General features: G+C 42.2%; 2 protein-coding genes and 1 long non-coding RNA gene across 4 annotated transcripts in view; 2 read left to right on the forward strand and 1 right to left on the reverse strand.

The window, feature by feature from the left end:
- Positions 1-20,079, forward strand: part of LOC142589654 (uncharacterized) — a 43,071-nt gene that overhangs the window by 5,683 nt on the left and 17,309 nt on the right. The gene's annotated exons all lie outside the window — the stretch shown is intronic.
- Positions 846-15,545, reverse strand: LOC142589649 (protein Njmu-R1-like). 2 transcript variants are annotated; one of them, XM_075701177.1, is made up of 11 exons: positions 15,226-15,544; positions 15,018-15,122; positions 14,326-14,448; positions 13,258-13,392; positions 11,703-11,760; positions 10,432-10,551; positions 9,580-9,644; positions 7,269-7,402; positions 5,085-5,185; positions 1,725-1,795; positions 846-1,096 (listed from the first exon to the last, which is right to left on the reverse strand). In XM_075701177.1, exons 1-11 carry the CDS (start codon positions 15,354-15,356, stop codon positions 922-924), a joined length of 1,218 nt encoding a protein of 405 aa, XP_075557292.1. In that variant the 5' UTR covers positions 15,357-15,544; the 3' UTR covers positions 846-921. The 2 variants fall into 2 exon arrangements, with proteins under 2 accessions (XP_075557292.1, XP_075557293.1); XM_075701178.1 differs by lacking the exon at positions 13,258-13,392 and having other exon boundaries at positions 15,226-15,545.
- LOC142589650 (uncharacterized) lies at positions 15,770-20,003 on the forward strand. The gene is made up of 4 exons (XM_075701180.1): positions 15,770-16,006; positions 16,594-16,683; positions 17,642-17,835; positions 19,197-20,003. Exons 1-3 carry the CDS (start codon positions 15,928-15,930, stop codon positions 17,740-17,742), a joined length of 270 nt encoding a protein of 89 aa, XP_075557295.1. The 5' UTR covers positions 15,770-15,927; the 3' UTR covers positions 17,743-17,835; positions 19,197-20,003.

A 20,079-nucleotide genomic window follows, 5' to 3' on the forward strand; every position in this document is an offset into this window, starting at 1 on the left:
ATGTTTAGCTAGCTGGGTATAGTTGCATAACCCTACGGAAAATATTGCATTGCCATGAAAATGTGAAAATAGCGCACTTTTGCACAGTTGGCGCAAATGGCACTTGAGTGAGCGCAGCCAGGAGTAGGCAAGTAAAATTGTAGCAAAATGGCACAAATGGCACAGTTGGACCGCCCCTGAATAAAGGCTTGTGACTCGGTACATTCATTTTTTTATTATGGAATATTTTTTGCTGTGCTATCAACTCTGGCCCATGGCATCCTGAACTAGGGATGCCGCCCACGTCGGGCGACTTCACCGTCGGCTCATTTTTACAAAGTTTATTCCTCCTCCTCCTGCGCAACAAGCGGTGTAAATTGAACTATGGGTCACTAAATGTTTTGCAGACAGTGCATCTTTAAGTGTCACATTTATAGTGGATGGCCACACTACTGTTTACATGTTTGCTTCTCCTCAAGGCTGGACCTGAACACTACGCACATTTCCACAAAAATGAATGTATCATCAAGGACAGTCATAATGACACACAGGCAAACAAATAAAAAAGAAGTGTAATTATTCTAGGGAAAAGAGGATGCTTGGTCACCAAAGGTCTAACCAGCATGTACAGTTGACCACAGAAGTTTACAGGACATAGGATTTTTGAAAAAGCTGGATTCCCACAATGCCTGAGCCACATTAGATTCAAGTTCGTAGTTTCAGTAGCATTAGAGACCAACTTAGTGATCCATTAAATTAAAAGCACCATGCCTCAAGAAAACAAATACGAAATTGCCATGGAACCAGTGTCCTGTAAACTTCTGTTATTTTATTTCTTTCAAATGAGATTTGCACCACCTATCATCTTATTTTGCAAATTCCACAGCACGGAAGAAGCAGGAGCCTTTCATCTGTGAACATTTATTTTTTTTAATGGAATCATCAGGCAGAATTCCTGACTGGCAATTGGCTTCCAGCAAGGGCATTAGCTGCTAGCCGTTCCTGGAGAAGGTCGACGACCTCTCGACCATCGGGTGTGGCCACCACTGAACCTTCATTGATGGCTCGCTGAAGCAAAGTTTCCCAGTAGCCACACTTCTTCAGGAACTGGTATGCACTGCAAAATTGAATTTTGTGTTTTAACACCGTGTGAAAAAATAAAAAATTTGGATTTTCACACACTGGACAGGCCCACATTCTTGATGCATTGCTTTGCCTTCAGTATTGTATCACGTAACAACCAGTTTGGTACCTCTCCAAAGCAATGGGCATTCCCTGATACCACAGTAGAGAGAGCTACTGCAATTACATTTTAGCAATATGTTTGAGGGCAATACTGGGATGGAAACTCAAACAGCAATGCGAGCTGTGACACCTGGCGACATTATTTTCGAACTAGAATGAGCTGGAATATTCGCTTATGTGAAACCTCTTGGCTGGGAAAGGTGTGATACTAGAAACCAGCATTGCTGCAAAAGCTTTAATGTGGTCAGACAGGACTACACAATGCAAGAAGCCCACATGGTTGTGCTCAGAATGGTGCCAAAAGATGGCGCTACCAGTGTTGCTCTTTATGGCTACGTCACCACATCTAGCTAAAACAGTAATGCTAAAATAGGTATGTGCTGATCAAAACACTCTAAGATGCCTGATGCATGTGCTCTCAATGCAATACAGCCTAGACAGTACAAAAACACAGCCAGAATTTCGTGCAGCAACAAAGCAAGCATAGTACAGCCACTTACTTAAACAAGGCATAGTGGTCATTTTCTGCCTCCTTTACAAGCCGCTTCACAAGGTTCAGATTCTGGATGGTCTGCAATAAAAAAGTGAAATATGTAGCCACAGTGAAGCTGCTTACAAACTTCTCACCATTCATACTGGTAAGTGAACTGAATTTTGGGTAAGTAATTAATTACTTATATAATAATTGCATTGAGAAACTAACAATGTTCACCTCTACTGTTAAACTCCAAAACGAGCACTCATGCTTCTTAAAAACAGACTTCTGGATGCCCCAATTTAGAAGATGTTGACACATGTTCATTTCTGACTGTTCCTGTCAAAATAAAGGTTGATTTCATATGTCCAACTGGACCTGTTTTATGTTACGTATAAGCTTTCAGAAACATGGGCTGCAATTTTGTAGCGATACCTACAGCTAAATTCTACGCGACTCTTATCATTGACCGTATCCATCCACCATACACCACCCATTGATAACGCAAAAACATTGCCCTGATCACTGACAAAGCACAAAAAAAAATAGCGTCGGAAAAGGCAGTGCCACAAAATCACAGCCAAGAGTCCATTATACTTAACAGTGCAGGCTGGCAGCTCAGCGAGCAGATCCAGCACTACTGCCAAACCTTGTATTCATGATTATTATATAGAGGTTCTATTGTACTCCAAAACTTTTCTATAACTGCCTCAACTGAACACAAAGGGTCATTATTTGATAAGCACAGCCAGTTGAGCAAAGCTCCTAAACATGTCTGCTGTCATGACTTAGTGACAATTCAGTTTTTCAGGCTCCTAAACTGGGACAGGACACTTATGCAAGAGATGGGTGGACTTAGGTATTGCATGTAGTACTAGTTGTCTGACGACAATATGTCAGCATGTCACTCTGTCTCATCTGGAGACCTAAGCTTCCAATGAAGATCCCTGAAAGATTGAATCCATTCACTTGCATAAGTTTCAAGCATAATTTCTTCCATACCAAAATGTGAAACCACTTTACAAGTTGCCATGAGGTATAAGAAGGTTCACTTCCCAAAATTTTTACCTCTAACAGGCTCAGATTTCACCTAGCAGGAGTAGATAACATAAAGCTAATTTTGATGCTCTGGTCATACTTGCATACATTGCAATCTCAATACAGTAAAACCTCGTTAAACCGTACCCGCTTAAACAGTAGTTTCGTTTTAAAAGTAGTAAAGTCAAATCCCCGACTCAGCGGCCATTGAACATAATGTGTTTCGTATCCGCATAAACCGTACCAGCTTACTGCGTACGCATCGGTTAAAACGTAGCGTTTGAACTTTTCGTCGCGCAAACACGGCGCTGCGCCGTCTCCATCGGGCGGCCTGGCAGAACAACACGCCTCAGAGATCGGAACAACGGCCTCCAAGCGCCCTGTGCGTTTGCGCGTGAAGCCACATCAACATCAACATCATTTCGACGCGGTGCCAGAGAGCGTTATGGCGTCGTGCAAGCGGGCACTCGCGTCGTTCCGAAGCTATCGAACGTGACACGAAGAAGTCGGCGCTGACACGCAACAGGGATCTGCTGTTGACTACAGTGTGTGGCATTTGGAATGCGAAGAAGTTGCTCGGCAGTGCTGCTGCGACCGCGAAGATATGTCGGCTACGAGGTTCGACTTTTCGCCATCGTTGCCTCTGTTGTTGCCGAAGTGTCGACTAGCGACAGTGACGAGGACGACACGGAAAGCGATAGCACGGGCGATTCAGGCCCGACAGTGGCATAAGCTGCGCGTTGCGTCAGCCTCGTGAATGCAATCGTCGCGACGACAATAGGGGCGCGATAACGTAACTCTATTCCAAATGAAAATTATTCCAAACTCCGGCACCCGTAATGAAAAAGGCGCCCCTGGAACTTCTGCAGCACTACTGCGCACGTGCACGGTGAATACGTAACGCCAACGAGGAATCTGCCATGCGAGTGTTTGCCGAGAAGAGGGGGCTGGCTGAAAAGCTGGCACACAGCTTCAGTAAGTTTGAGGCCGCTGTCGTCGGCGTGCTAGGCCGCCGCAGCATCAAACGAAAATAACGCTTTTGTCGCGCGAAGTGAATAAATACTGCATGTTTTTTCCCCTTTCATCGCACTCTCTCTGAGTTCCGTTTTCGACAGGTAAGTGGGCGATATCATGCTATTCGGTTAAACAGTACTACCGTTTAGTACGTACCTTTCCCGAGCTCCGGCCAACTACAGTTTAACGAGGTTTCACTGTATAACGAAGTCACAGTGGACATGAAAATGCCTTTGTTATTATATCTGATACTCGTTGTAACCATGCAACCTGTATTTGTAAAAAGAAAGAAAGTGTGATCAGATCAACGCAAAAGAAATGCAAATGCAAGGCCAGCAAAGGGTCTCCAGTAGATTTTGATGGTGGCTAGCAGTGCTGGAACCAAAATTACATACTTTACACATGCTCTGCATGGGCGCTAATACGCAAACACACGTGCTGACCACACATGATCGGCATGTTGGCCAAAATGTGCACATGCATCTCGAATGTGCAAATTCACAAGTTGCCCTCTGCTGAGTAAGTTGTCAACCTATTTTTCAGATATGGAGGAGGCCACACATGGTCCCGAACTCTGCCACTATGGCCATCAGTCTAGCCCCATGCGTGTGATCACACGTTCAATCGTCGATGCGGTAAAAACATATCAACAGTGAGCTTCCTGCAAAGGCTCGTCCTCAGCTACTCTGTTGGCAACTTTTTGTCAGCTGTAACGCCTGAACCACTAGGCCTAACCACTTCCACTTTATTGAGAGTGGGCAACCAAAGTTGCAATTTGGTGACAAGTCAAAAAATTTTGCTCGCAGCCAGCATTACTGCAGCATCACGCCATGCGGGGCCCCCCATATCCAGAAAACTGTGCAACACACCGTGTGGTATTTGAAATTTAGGTTTGCAGAATACATTGCTTCTAGGGGTTGGTGACGGACAGTACCCTGAAGAATTCTGAATAATTGGGCAGGTCAGAAAAATCAGATGTCTAAAAAATAAACCAGCAAGTGCATTTGACATTTCTGCTAGGAGAGCACATATGATGAGCCATGTGCAAAGAAATGTTGCTTTGCTATAAGCGTCATACCATGTCGAATCCTGCATTTTCAATTTTGTTACAGCACAAAACTGCTCCACTTAAATAAAGCATGACTAACCAAACTTCAAACTTACTTTGTTATATGCGATAATTTGTTTTACACGGGTTTATTATACTGAGATATAGAGTAAAATATAGATATTGTTCTTCAGGCCAGAACGAGAAAAAAAGAATGAGGTCACAAATGGTGAACAAAAGCCAATATGTAAAGAGCTTTTCAGGAGTTTGTTTATGCACACTCACACGAATCTTAAATCCTTCTACAATACGACGAAGCACCAGTGGCCCGTCATCCTTGGACTTCACCAGCCGAGCGGCCCAACGCTGGCAGAATGGTGAGGCGTCTGCAAAGAAACAGCAAAAAATGTTAGTATGTAGTCTCGAAAGAGCTCCTGAGAATTCATAAATCTGGGTGTGCAGCTGAGCTGATTGGCTATAATGGCAACCTCTTCTTGAAGCCAACTAGTATCATAAATGGACATAAAAAGGAAGCTGCAGCCCCATGAATTCCAAAGTGATCTGAATCAGATGCCAACACAGACTGAACCCCACTTTAGCTCCCTAAAACAACACGAAGGGAAACAAGAACACAAAATGAAAAAAGAAATCTTTGTTTGTCTTTTTTTGCACTGTTCTACCGAAATGAGGTTGCACCAACTCCCCAAAGATTGCGTTTTGCTAATATTTGAAGCAGGGCAGTTAGCACATCTAACCACCATTTCATAAATTGGGTGCGATTAGCTTTGGTTCCTGTTTGACAAAATTATTCCTGCCTTCACGGACACTCACTAGTGGGAACCTAGGCAGGAACAAGTTGACATCACTGATGGCTCCGCCAAAACCTTTGCCTGCTATTTGGTTACTTAATCATCATCAATAGTTTCTGCATGAATTTATCTCTCCGCCTTGCAATAGTTTGCTCCTCCTTCCTTCAACAAACACTACATTTTGCCATTATTACTCCTAATTCTAGCCAGCCGCATCAGCAGCTCTGCTCCGACACCTGTGGTAAATGCGCGTTTTGCTGACACAACAGCAGCCACGGAGCCTCTTATGACAAAAGCGGTTTAGAAAATGCTGAAAAATAAGAGAGATCACCTAGACTGGCATGAACGCACAAAAGCAATGTCGCTCTTCGTTTGGTTAATTGATTGATTTAGTGATTGATTCATGGGACTTAACCAAAGCAGCACCATGGCTATGAGACAGTGCAGTGGAGGGCTCAAGATTAATTCAGATCACCTGGTGTCCTTTAAAGGGACACTAAAGGCTAATACTAAGTCAACATGGACTGTTTAAACACGATTTCAGAAACCTCGCAACGCTCATTTTGTGCCAAGAAAATACCTAGTTTGTGAGAAAATTGCATCTGAAGAGTCCAAATACGTTTCTCGAAATTCAAGTCTCCCGCCACCCAACCGGGGGAATGGTGACGTTGCATACGCCATCACCGCCCTTTGCTGCCTTCGGTGAGTGAAACGGCATCTGACAGACGGTGGTACCAAGCCAAGACAGATAAAACCAGAACGGCGGATTCTCCGCTGCAGCTGCTTTTTGGCCAAGTGGTGTAGACCGTTCGGGCATCTCGCGACATCACATGGAAGTTGAATTCTCTGCTACTTGCAGCTTGTGCGAGTTTCGCGAGCCAGCAAAACCAGTGCAGCACTACGTGATAACTACTGAAATGCAAAAGCATGGGCAGCGTGTAGTCGAGAGAAAACGAAACCGCTCGACTGCCCACATCGTTGTCAAGGGTAATTGCAATGAGTTCTTTTATCTAAAACATGAAATATAACTGGACAAGTAGCATTTTTATTCCGTCTTATAATACAATACGAGGACGTTTTGTGCAATGAGTGGTTGAATACTAGTGGCAGAATTTAACTGACGCGGGTTTTCATCATCAGGCAAGTGCTTGAATGTCCTGGGGGAGTCTAATCATGTCATGCATTTACCTCAATTTCTCCATTATTAAGGCTGTTTGCGATAATATCGATACCTTAGAGATTCTCAAGCACTAATCTATCACTTCAGCTTGACTTAATATTTGCCTTTAGTGTGCCTTTAACATGCTCTTAAATCTAAGCATGTGAGCATTTTTTGCAGTGTGCCCCCATCAAAATGCAGCCGCCGCAGCGGGGGCAACCCATCAACTTGCGCTCAGCAGAAACTCGCCCATCTAAGGAAAAATAACAGCTCGGCAGTTTCCAAGCACAGTCATGCAGGCAGGTTGCGTGTGTGGACCACTTCAAATCCTTTCTGGTCCCGTCAGATGATCAGATTCTTTTCATTTAGCATGTTTGCTTACTCTATCTTGACATATCAGTCTCTTTTTTTTAACAATATTCAATTTTGTCATAAAAGACAACCATCTAAACATGAAAAAGCAGTTGTGTGGTTACAATGTCTTGACAAGCAGGAACCAACCTGCATTTCGAGCAATGAGGCAGTCATCCTCAGAGACGATCTCAATGGCAGCTGGCGACTGACAGCCACTTTCGGTTTCCTCGTGGCCTCGTTTCTGGCTTTCGAGCCCATGAAGGTTGCAGGCCTCCATAAACCTGTCAACAAAATACACCAGTGACAGACATTAGGAAAAGTGAAGCCAGTTTCTTAAAGAGGCACAGGCAAAATAATGTTGTATATTGAGTGTCTTTCCCTTTTCTTTTTTTCTTGATTTTTAGGCAGCTTTGGACTCTGAAGGACAATGTGTTATTAGCTTTCCTCAAATGCACAACTAATTATAAGTCATATCATCTTTAATGTAATCAGTTCAAAATGCGTGCCTGGAGCAGCTTGTCTTCTTGATGTAGGGTGTGTTGATGAGCATGCTATCTACACAGCAAAAGTAATAAGTAGTGGTCACATGGTATCACAAGTCACTGACTGAAGGTTCAGTCAGCCTCATGGGTCAGGTGCAGTGGTCACAAGCTATGCAATGGCTGCGTCATTGGCGTCCCAGTCATTTCTGTGCTTCAATGCACAAAAAGGCATTTTGTCAAAAAAGTAAGTTGAACAACTGGGCATTTTTACCATAGGTTTGACAGTTCTTCCCTCAAAACTTATGCTAGTTTCAAATTTCATTGCAAGTGAATGTGCCTTGAAGACTCACTGGCTCCAATTTGAAGATTGCAACATGCGCTCTAAAGTATGTATGGTAAGTTTAATTTTGGTAATTGGTCACTTACGTATTTGATTTCTTATGCAAGTGATTTCTGCCTCTGAGTATTCTAGCTCAACGAGTACATTTGTCTTGTACACCAAAGGCAATCTTTAAAATTTGTATGAACATTAAAAAAAATTCTAATACTACAGTTGACTTTCACTATATTCAACTCAGATGGCACTGATGAAATCGGCCTAATTATCCAGCAGGTCGACTTAAACAAGAAGCAGAAAAAAAATGCCGAAACATATCGCTGATTTGTTTAACAGTACTTGCCCGATACTAACACACCTCCAAATTGAACGCGCACCCACCCTGTATGCATTCAAAGCAGAAAAATAATGTAGAAATGATGTTAGAGCGCCTACACAAAGGAGGAACCGAGGGTGCACTTGAGTTTTCCAGAAGAGAAACGCAGCATGTCTCAGATTCTGGCAATAAAGAAAGATGAAACATACGAACTTTACCTTCACCGAATATAGATTTATTTAAACCTTATGCCACTTGCCATACCTTCAGAGAAAACTTTATCGCTGTCTATGAATGACAACAAGTCCTCCCTACAGTCTGTTGTGTGTTTGATATTTTAAATTTCACAAACGACTGTGCAACTATCACAAATGGGATGGTGGCTATCACCTAAACTAAGCACTTTGCTAGTTTGTCATGCAACTCTTCGGAATGCCACAGACACATGACGCTACTTGTTGCCACTAGCTTAGCATGCTAAATATATTATCTTAGAATCTTATTTTTCAGCCTTCACAATCAAAGACTGAAAGCAGTGTGTCATCAAGCATTGTACACGATTCAGCATTTTTTGATCGCAGTGGTGATGACACTGGCTCTGACTGCAGGCTGCTATGAATACAGATCAGTGGTTGCGAATATGGCAAATGGAGTTTTTGTTTCATATCCAACTGCACCGTGCAGGTAATTTTCGGACCACATTTATTGTAAGAAAAAAGCACACATCATCATCAGGTAAATACTGTAATTACTCATTGTGTGCTACCTTTTTCGCTTGAACATCTTCCTGTGGCAGGCTGAAAAGTGGCATTTCCAACAGGGGGTGGCACGTGTTCACTGTCCGCTAAGCTCTGCCAAGACAGATGCTGCCAGTAAGGACGTTGCAATTCCAGTCACCATGGCGACGAGGTATGTACATGCCAACCAGTCAGATTCGAGTTCATCTGGCGAAATCCAATTATAGGACCAAAACAACTAGCGTTTAGGCCGGAAAAGATGCATGGGTACTAGGTGGGACCTTCAGTAAGGATCAAATTAACCAAAGATTTAAATTAGCCAGAGTCGAACTACTAACAAAAGCCTAGTCAACATGTGAAAGTACGCTTTTTACGGGGTCTAAATTTTTTTCTTGCATTAGGCCTTTAAGATTGCATTATTGCTTTGTACAACACGAAATGGATGTCCTGCACATCCTAATCCTTTAGGACAAGTCCTACAGCTACAAATCCTATACCTTCATAGAAATGGACCCCGTGCAACACAAAAGAGAACTAGGCTGAACATGTGATGTCCAGAATGTGGGTAAAAGAAGGAATGTCTCACTTTTCAACGTCGCTTTTATCCCGAGAGTTTCCAGTTGTGACATTGACTGGAGCCTCACTCAAGGCCTGAAGAGAGAAGTGTGAACTGCAGTATCACACCTTCGTTGGCATCGTACATTGAAAAGCATCGGCTTCAAACAGTGTTACAAAATTTCAGAAGTAGCAGCCCAGTGAAAAACTACAGGGGAGACTGTTATTGTGCGGGCAATCACAAAAGCTTTTGGGAGACCAGGTACCAGTACAGAAAAATAAGAGATTTGCAGATGGCACCCAAGCTAGCAAACGGACAGCTTTCAGAGATCATTCCAGGCCGCATTATGAGTTAACTTTGCAGGGAAATAATATATAGGGTGTCCCAGTTAACATGGACCATGTTCCTAAATAAAACGAAGCCTTTTGTGCAGATGACACCAACTATGTGTTGTTCGCAACATCCTGGATAAGCCTATTTCTTTGTGTTTCTATTAATAGAGTGGTTAACACTGATAAATTAATAAGCTTCTTTAATTTTATCCTAATGGCAATGATGTCAATGCTACATCTGTACAGAACATTTGAAAACATCACTTCCAGTTGTTTTGCGATGTGTTATTTTTTGCATAGCACTTTTTTTCTGTGCTTGAAGAAAGCTATTGTGCTGTGGAAGAAGTGGACCACACTAGCTCTTTAACAGTTTTGCAGGTTTTCTTTTCAAAAAAATATTTTTTTTTTCTTAATTCAATTTTACAACCCACAATTTTGGCAGTGTTTAGTCCTTCACCATCACTACAATGTGACAATATGATAGCAGAATCCTTTGGAAAGGACTTGAAGCAGACTCTTATGCCCATAAGTGATAATGATTATACAGTACCGCTTGCAGCAGCACTGCGATGTTCTCAGAAAAGGCCTCCACACAGCGGTTTGTATAGAGGACACAAATGTAGTGCCACTCCTCCAGTGAGCTGGTCAACGTTGACTTGAAGTCAACTTCCTGCAGAACAACAATGCCAACCTGAGTGTCACTAAACTTGAAGTTATAGTCACACAATAGACATCTTCAATCTACAAAAGATTTACACCCTTTGAGGTGTATTTTGTTCCCAAACAATAATCATGTCTAGCTTGTGTTTCCTTTATTGAAAACTGTGTGTGCTTGCTACTTACCTGCCAAGAATGTTATGTTACACTAATAACACGCAGACTGTTCTTGACCGGGAAATACCGGCCAACTGCATTAAAGAGAGAAACGGCACTCAAGATAGACGACAATTATTGTTTAAGGATAAAATAAGCCACAGAGGGTGCAAGCTTTCCGTAGACGGTTGATTGCTACGTATAAATTTTCCAGCTACAGTGAACTGCATTTAAACTTCAAACTTTAAAAAGATCTCTAAATGAAACACTTAAAAAAAGCTTCTCTGCTCATCATTGTTTTATTACTAAAATTTTGCAACAAGACTGAACTCTGTGGTCCAATTTGTTCGATGAAATATTTGTAATAGGTGTTTGCTTGGCTTGTCCAGACTTCTATGTGCTAAGAAGCAGGAGGACTGAAGAGCGCCATCCTCGGTCAATCGCTTTTGCAGATGCAATCACTTTCACCAGTTGCCAAGCATGTTCCATTTGCCCACTGCCAGGAGCACTACTGCCTGTATTAGTCTATGTGTACAGCGCCAAAATGCACGAAAGTGATTGTTTCACTGAAAGTCGTTGACCGAGAATACAATCACATCCCTGCAGCAGCTCACTTCTCTGATGGGCACGGTGTACTTAAATGTATGTTTTTCCTTTTTTTTTCTGGATGACCCAGGTAAGCAATGATTACAAGTGGAAGAAAATTTGAAAACTGACCACCATCCCAAGGTAGCATTGTTATCAATGATACAATTAATTGTAATCAAATATCATGACCAATTTTTGGCCTGTTCTTTTATCAGTTTGTCTAATTCACCCATTTGTCAAGACGCATATAAAGACACACTGCAAATGTTCAGTTTGCTTAAGGAAATTTTTTGGCAGGTCACACCACTTCCTGGAACTTGTCTTGATGAATTATTTGCTTGTGCTCACTTTACCCAGTCACCTTTCAGTGAGTAGTTATTTGCAATGAAAGACTTTTCTGCATGCTGTTGTCACACGCACCGAATTTGTTAGTAGCGGTAGCAGTGACTTTCCAAAGCGTTCCAGGTCCGTGCAATACCTAGTTTAACATTGTTAAGGAAACATTTTAAATAAAAAGCTCATTATTTGGTTAAAGGTTCGTACATCAATAAATGAATTTCACCACATCTATGTATATTGCACTGACTAAGGAGGTCACAGGTTCATGTAAAATTTTTCAGTATTCACATATTATATGGTAATGGCCAAGCTAACCAAGCATTTTATGTTCAACTACATGAGCGACGAAAGATATAACCTGATATCACAAAATCTTTTTGATTGACATACCACAAAACCTCGATATAACAAACATGACTATAACAAAGTGTCAGGTACGCCAAAGTAAATATAAACTGTTTCTTGTTGATATCAGCACTTAACGAATATAAGCTTATAATGAATATTGGACATGAAAAAGGTATTCTCACGTTGGACGGCACTTCTTTATAACGAGGTTGGACCACAGTTGACATTGAGAGTTAACATGACAGCATAAAATATTTTAACATTGACACATTCTACACATGGCATAGTTCACGCTAAAGTTTGATCACACCAATGCTAACTTTAGCCATTGTCACCAACAAGAAGCCATTTTACACAGAGTAATGTTTTGCAAGAAAATGTAATTTCACTGTGCTTTAGACCTGGCCACCACCACCATCAAACATCTTAATTTAGCCACAACTGCAAAAGGTTTGAATCTCACAATTTCACAGTCGAAGCAATTTTTAACACGACCTACAAATGAATAATGCTATCAATGCGACTTCCAAGTTTCCAATTTGTGAGTAAATGTTAGCACCCCATAAAGCTCAGTTTGCCAGCTGCATCAGTTGAACAACAAACCAATAGGGCACTTCAAGTGCGAGGCTTTAGCATGCTCGGTACCATGCGACACCATGTTGAGAGGCCCCTTGCTTAAAGGCCAACTGGAATGAAATTTCACTTTGTCTAAACATTGGTTATAAATGACACTAAATACTATTGAAACAAACTTGGCAAAGTTGCAGGGCTGGTAAATGTCTCAATTTTTTTATTAGCAGCACTTGAATAGCATGCAGATGATGCATTTGTGCATTTGGTGATTAGCGAATGTGACAGAAATCCCAGTACATTGTCTCCAAGATTTTCAGCGTGCGGTAGGTGCCACATAGTCTCTAGGGTCATGGTGCAAAGTCACACTGGTTCTCATCTATCTAAGTCGTGTTATGTCTGGGGCGTGGTAATAGTAGCACTTCTTTTCAGTTATTTGTTCATCACGGATTATTTATTTGACAAAATTGCAAGAAACTCCACATATACACATGTGCAAAAACTGCAGAAAGTTCACGAGTTAACTTGTCATCAGCAGTTAAGGGGTTAATGACTGCATAGGCTGAAAAGTGTCGGTTTTCATGCTGCAATAGGATGTTTTTACCAATACTTTAATATGGCACATAGTGCACCAGAGGTCTGTGCTGGAGTTATTTTAATTGGCTGCTGACTGCATATCTGTACAGCATGCTCAATATTAATTCTGTGCAAAGGATACAAGTCCAAGGTGCCATCATCGGGAGCAATAAAACACAACACGTACGCTTGTTGCTCTTTTTTCTCTACGTCTGAAGACTCCTTTGTGAAAGCTTGATGGAAACACATTGCTGTGCCAGTCGTCTTCTCACCGAAGCTGCTCAGTGAAAACATTGTGAATAGGGCAACAGCAAGACATTAGTGGCAATGCCACTCATTCGTGAAATTGCAATAAATGTTGTATAATTCATATTAACACTATTCAGCGAACATTATAAACAAGCCAACAGCAAGACACATACTTATTTATTTCAAAAGAAATTATGTAGATCCAATGCACATCTCAGAATCCATGTGAAGCAAAGCTTTTGTGAGGCACTTAATCAGAGGCTATTATTTGCCCCTTTCATTTCTGCATCTTTTGATGTAACAGAAACTGGCCCATGTGCTCTCACGCATGCTCACTACGCAATCTGACACATGTGGTGATCATTTCAAAGAGCTGGTTGGCATTGGCACATTAGTATAGATGCACTAAACAATGAAGAGAGAAGAAAAGTATATTGTGACTTAATAGTTAGTGCACTGAACTGCTGCGCTATGAGACCACGGTTCAATCCTACCATCCAGCCCGTTAATTCCTATCTTAAATTATTATTTTTTTTAATGTATGAACTATTCGGCAGAACAGCAGCAGTACGCAGAAGCCACGGTGAGGAAAGTCCAGGAGTGTTCGCAAAGAAAGTTAATACTGCAGGTCAGAAACTGGCCTCAGCAGGAGGGGTTACACCACGTAAGATTACAAGTGATTAAAACCAACAAACTAACAGTACCAAATACCATGTGAGGTCTGCCACATAAAAACGCACTGAGCTGACACCCCCTTGTTTTTTTTGTTTTCTTTTTTTTTTTCACATTTCTTACATAGGAAACGGAGGTTGGTGAGAGAATAAGCAGTCCAAACGACTGCTTAAAAAAAAAGGACTAAATAGCTAATGTAATTATACTCCTTCCTGGAAACGCATTGAAAGTTGACTTATTGGCAATTTATTTTTTACTTAACCACGAAGCGGCTAGAAGCAAAACGTACGTCATTTCCATCGAGTCCACATTGCCTCTCGTGTCCTGTAAGTCTCGTGCCACTTTCTTGATGAGGAAGCAGCGAAGATCCGTCTCAGCAATGGCACCAAGGTCAGTGGCAAGCAAAGACAGGCTGTAAAAAAATGTTTTTTTAATGTCACACGTTTGCAATTGTTGCTTAATTTTCACGAACGCTGCCAGTCAGAACTGTTGTCATACTGAGATTGTACCGTGATTAATCGGAGCCGAGTAAGAACAAAGCGCTTCATTAAACATTTGCAAAACGATACATGTTCACTTCCTTCAGCTTAGCGTGTTAATACGATTTCAGGGTTTGCTTTATGGAGATAACAGCGGTTGCTTTTTCCTCCAACGTGAGCATCAGTACTCCTTATCACTTCGAGCGCAAGAAAAGCTTTCTTAGATTAATTTTACAGGTAATGTGCCGGAACCCATCCATGTGCCACTGTCTCGGACTTGACACTGCCACTCAGACCAGCCTTTATCCAGCGTGAGAGTCGCAAAAGAAGAGAGAACAGTGCCTACAAGCATAAGCGCAGCATGGAAGACCCGCAACAGGGGCCTGGCAAAAACTCGCGGGTTCGGCGGAAATTCTGAGACCCCAGCGATCGGTAGTGACTAAAACGTGAACACATCCGTCTATAGTGTTATCGCACTACTACAGGGAGGAAATGAACTCACCTTTCCTTTGTCTGAGACTTGGGTGCTTTCGTCGCCGCAAGCTTCTGCGAAGCTTCATCCGCCGAAGTTTCGGTTTCGGACTGCTGTTGCTGCTGTGTTTTGGGACTGTTCATAGGGGAGATAAACATTACAAGCCAGAATCTAAAAAACGACAGCCTTTTGCGAAGTACCCTATACACAAGCGAAGATGCTAACGCAGACGGCTTACCTGTTGGTGTAAAGGTACACAGCATAAAACGTACCCCGAAGCGCCGACGCCGATGACTGATTTGACTGCGTGCTGGCCGACGAATCGTACCCGGTGCTGTCCATGCTTGACGCGCGCTTAGTAGTCGGCATGCAGTACACAAGCGACTGGGTGGAGTGGGTCACCCTGACGTGCAGTTGAAATAGTTGTGACTGACTTTAGCGCGCAGCTAACAGCACTTTTAATTTACCTGCGTACAAGAACTACGGTTCAAAACTACGGACGACCAAACGTTGGGACGACCTGTGGGTGGCCATCTTGGTTTAGGTCATGGTTTAAGTAGTGATGTTCTTGTTCACTTGACGTCAGTTTCGGATACAAAACGTATAACTTACCTTAAATAAAACAAAAGTAAGCTTTTCTTATGCCTTTAGAAGATACTTGCAATGTCATTCTTCAATATTTGTAGTGAATAGTGCCTAAACAACATAGGCAGCAATATTTTGACATACGAAACCATTATTTCAAAACGGCTGTCGCACCAGCGGCTTTTTGTTTTGGTTTGGGTAGATTGTACCAGTGATTGTACTAGCAGTGCCAGTTTGACACAGTTCGAAAAAAAAGGCATTGGTTTGAGACATGTTTCTTTTTTCGTATAGTTGCTAGTTGTGGTAGTCAACTTTCAATCGCAGCGTAACAACCGTGTTCATTGCTGCTTAAATTATGGCCACACGTTCAGCTAATGAAGATATCCGCAAGGTCTTGTTCAAAGAGAAGCCGCAGTATGTCATCGGCACAGTAGGTGAGGCACGTTTTGCAACTGACGGACCTCTGATCTTCTCGTCAGCGGTCATCTCGAGTGTGCAGTGACTAATATCTGAATTCTTGAGCATGAAAAATCATTAGTGGCATATCAAATCATGATGCATGGTGCCGATCTCGGCTTTGTTTTAACTGAACAACGGAGTCCAGTTGGCTAGATTACGCGCCTCTCCTTTGATCGTGAACTTACGAATACAGATTGCTCCTAAGAGCGAAAGCATCTGTGTCTGTGAACTTGACGCAGCTCTTGTCTGAATTTTGCGTGTGAATTACGTTGTGTAACTCGTGCTTTGTGAATTTTGCACTCGTTTTGGAAATTAGTGCATTCGTTAACAAGGCCTCCCGACGTTTCGACAAGGAAACTTATCTTCGTCAGTGCGGAGGCAAAGGACATCGGAACTGACTTGTTCAAATGTGTTAATCACCTTTTCCAAGTTTCTATCTCCCTGTGATTCTCTGTCCCGTTTTGCTTTGATGAAGATTGATTGTCATGAATGAATTCACATCAAATCAATGTTTCGTTCATATCGCATTTAATCTAACAGGCTTAATTATCTTCACACGCAGCTTCTCAGAAAACTTCCGACCTACTATCAACGAAGGCGGGCATACAGTTTGAACACGATGTCGAAGTCAGCCAGAGCTCATTGGAGAAAGGTAAAACAAATCGCCTCCGTCGCTTTCGATGAGCCATGTTTCTGATTTCAATGACAGTAAAGCGGGCAAATACTTCTGACTTCATGGATGGGAAAAACGTGCAAATAATGATGCTTAAGTAAAGATTGGTGATCTGAGGATCAAGGATGGGCATTTGAAAGTGATACTGCGCCATCATCGTCGCATGTGTCAACACACCTGACTGTGACCTTTCCATAATGTGGGCAGTGCTTACAAACGTGTCGTTTTGTACTAGCACCTTTAGCATGCGATCCTTGTCAGCTTCATGCTCAAAATCAGTGCCTCAGAAGCCGAGCTTGCACACTGCCATAGTTGTGGCACTCTCCTGCTCAAACCGAGTACATTGACCGCATCTTTTGTGTTATGTTCATAACTGTTCTTTGGGCTAAACCACCGATTTGTTACCACAATTTAAATTTCATGGTGGATCTTGTTCAGTCTCGTGTTTTGATGCAGTGTGTGCTTTTTATTTAGGGTAGAGCAGAAGTATAGTATTGGGGCAAGCCATTAAGTGGCGAGCACACGTAATGACCAACCACACGTGCAGTTTGCCGCAAAATTTATGCCACATCGGTTCCATGACAAATGCTAATTTCTACTGTGCTAAGGCATGACTCTTTACCTTAATGGATCACTGTTTATGTCACAGAAATGACTACAGCTTGGTAGAAGTAGCGAAATTGAGGCATTGAGAACGTTCATCTTTATCACAAATCTCGTGACCCATAAGCTTTTGTGGCTGACTGTGCGTGCATCATGCTAGACGCAACCAGTGGCTCACGAAGTTTGAGTGTCAGCTTCTCGGCAATAGTGGCCATGAAAGGAATTAGCACCATGTGAGGAAGCTGATTTGAATATTTATAAAAGGCCCACTTTATTATGTGCTATTTGATAACCTGTTTTTATAGGTGGTGCTTTTATGTGTGACGTCTTGCAGAACTGCACGAACAAAGGCTCCAAAAGTTGCGAGCAATAAGCGAAAAGCTCAAGGAGGATGCCTGGAAGTATGAGCCGATTGAGAAACTGCTTGGCATGTAGACATCAATTCATCATTCAACCTCATGCCACCTTGCCTGTGGCATCCCTGCTGTTTTCCATTCCTCATCCATTCATCTGCTGCTAAACAGCATGGTAAGCCTGACAGGTGCTTAATTTTTACCGCAAGCGGTTGTTGATTTCTTGCACAATTTCCAGGTTCTTCAATGTGTATGTAACCAATATTGCCACCATCGTGGTTAACCCAATGCCTTGTCCGTGAGGGTGCATGGAATGGGATAAGAGTAGATTACAGACATGCTTTCAGTGAAATTCATGTTGTGAAAGCACTTGTGCTTCTTTTTTTCAAAGAATTTAGCTATAGCACGAAGACCAGTTTGAGTGTAGCCAGCACATAATGCAGAAGGCCTTACTAGATTGAACCTAGACATTTGAGACATTTCTGGCGCTTAGGGGGAAAGAGAATACTTTGAAGGAACGACAGCAGGACAGGAAGGACAGTTTCTATTTTTTAAGCAATGTTATTTTCATCTTATCACATAGTCCACAGTGCCTTTTAACTTGGCCAAAGCAACTTTTGAGCGCTGTGCCCACACACAGTAGCATTCTTGCTGAGCAGCTGTGTGCAAACCACACCGTGCAAACCACACCGTGGCGTGCACTATCAAGATGAGACATCTGCACGCCGATGGCGGTGCTCCTCATCACGCCAACTTTCCGAGACTCCTTCAGTGGAATGCCAAACCTTGTTGCTTTCAGTGCCGCTTCTTTAGGCAAAAGTGCCATTTCTTTATGGCCAGTTCATAATTCGTAAATTGTATTGAAGCAATCGTAGTAAAAATAGTATTACCTTGCATTTGAGAGCGAAAGGAAGTGCAGTTTGCCACTACCATCAATTTTATTCTTTTCAAAGAATAACATGTTTATGTTGCTCCCTCATGCACTTCCGTCAGCACTATTTTTGGAATTGTGGCGCCTTATTTTTCCCACCTTGTGCCTTAGTTGACCCATTCCTGCCTGGCAGGGCATGCAACACAAAATTACAAGCGAGCGTAAAAGTTGAGTGTATTAAGGCCGACATGTGGATGATATGCATCTGTATCTACGACATGTTTACTGGTAGACATGCTTTCTTCAGTAAAGTTTTCCATTGGCACACAGTGCATAACGAGATATCTTCAATGCTGTGATCTGTCATCGTAGCTATTAATATTTTCCTACAGTGCCTCTTTAAGTAACCATGCTAAGTTCACAGTGCAGTTTACTCACCAGTCCAAAAATAAAATACAGCGAAAAGACGCGCAGTATTAGTACAACATTTTCTTCATATCTGTGTTCTTTTCTTATTCCTATTTTATACATTTGAAAGTACTAATGTGCAGTGAAAAATTTTACCGTCTGTGTGCCTCAGCTCTGTAATGCACGTCGTGTTGTCTTTCTTGTACGTGTCAATCCAGCGCTATGACTTCAATTGACACAGCTCTGTCCCTTTTCAGGGTTTTCACGACATCACCAGTAGAGCATGAACGCCTATACATAATGACAAAGCAACTGGCTTCACATGTTCACCGAGCGCGATTCATCCATTTGCGACCTCCACGAACAGCATGCACCACCGTGCCTATCCACAGGCATAGTCCGGGCTGCACCCACGGCTCAGTAAGAACTGTAAATGCAGAATTGCTGCTTGTTTTACACCACAGACATGTCACGTTGTGATTAAATAAAATTCTCATATGCGAAGAAATTGCGAGAAATTTTCATTTCTCAGAGTCCAATATTTGAATGTGATTAGCATTCATTGGATACTTCGTGAACTTTCTGGTATCCATCTATGCCCACACGTAACTGTTTTTCTTTCACACCAACACTGGGTATCTGCTGCCACTCTTCAGTGAACTTTTTCGATGCCAAAAACTTGCGTCGGTGGTTATGTACTACTGTGTGTGTTCTACTCTTCGACGAACCTTTTTGATGCCAGGCTGAGTCACTGGATATATGTGCCACTGAGTACGTGTTGCTCTTTATAATTATCAAAACATATAAAACATTTCAACGCTGTGGTTTGCACAATTAAACACCTGTCACCAGATAGATTGCTAATTACATTAACGTCGCCAATAATTTTCAAGGGATGGATGCGCCACCAATTTTTCCTTAAGCATAACGTATCTGCATGCCCGTTTCCAGATTATTCACTTTAAAAAGTGTAACCCACCCTGCCCATCGACGGTATAAATTAATGTCTTTTTTCTCGGTTCTATTATTTTTTATCATCCACCACTCAAGATCGAGTGATTCTGGTGATAACGTCGCCAAAGAACCGCCCAAACAATAATTGGAATAGGGTTTTTACATTATCCCGGCCACTTTCTGCAT

Source organism: Dermacentor variabilis, chromosome 8, assembly GCF_050947875.1.
Source record: "Dermacentor variabilis isolate Ectoservices chromosome 8, ASM5094787v1, whole genome shotgun sequence".
NCBI classification, from domain to species: Eukaryota; Metazoa; Arthropoda; class Arachnida; order Ixodida; family Ixodidae; genus Dermacentor; species Dermacentor variabilis.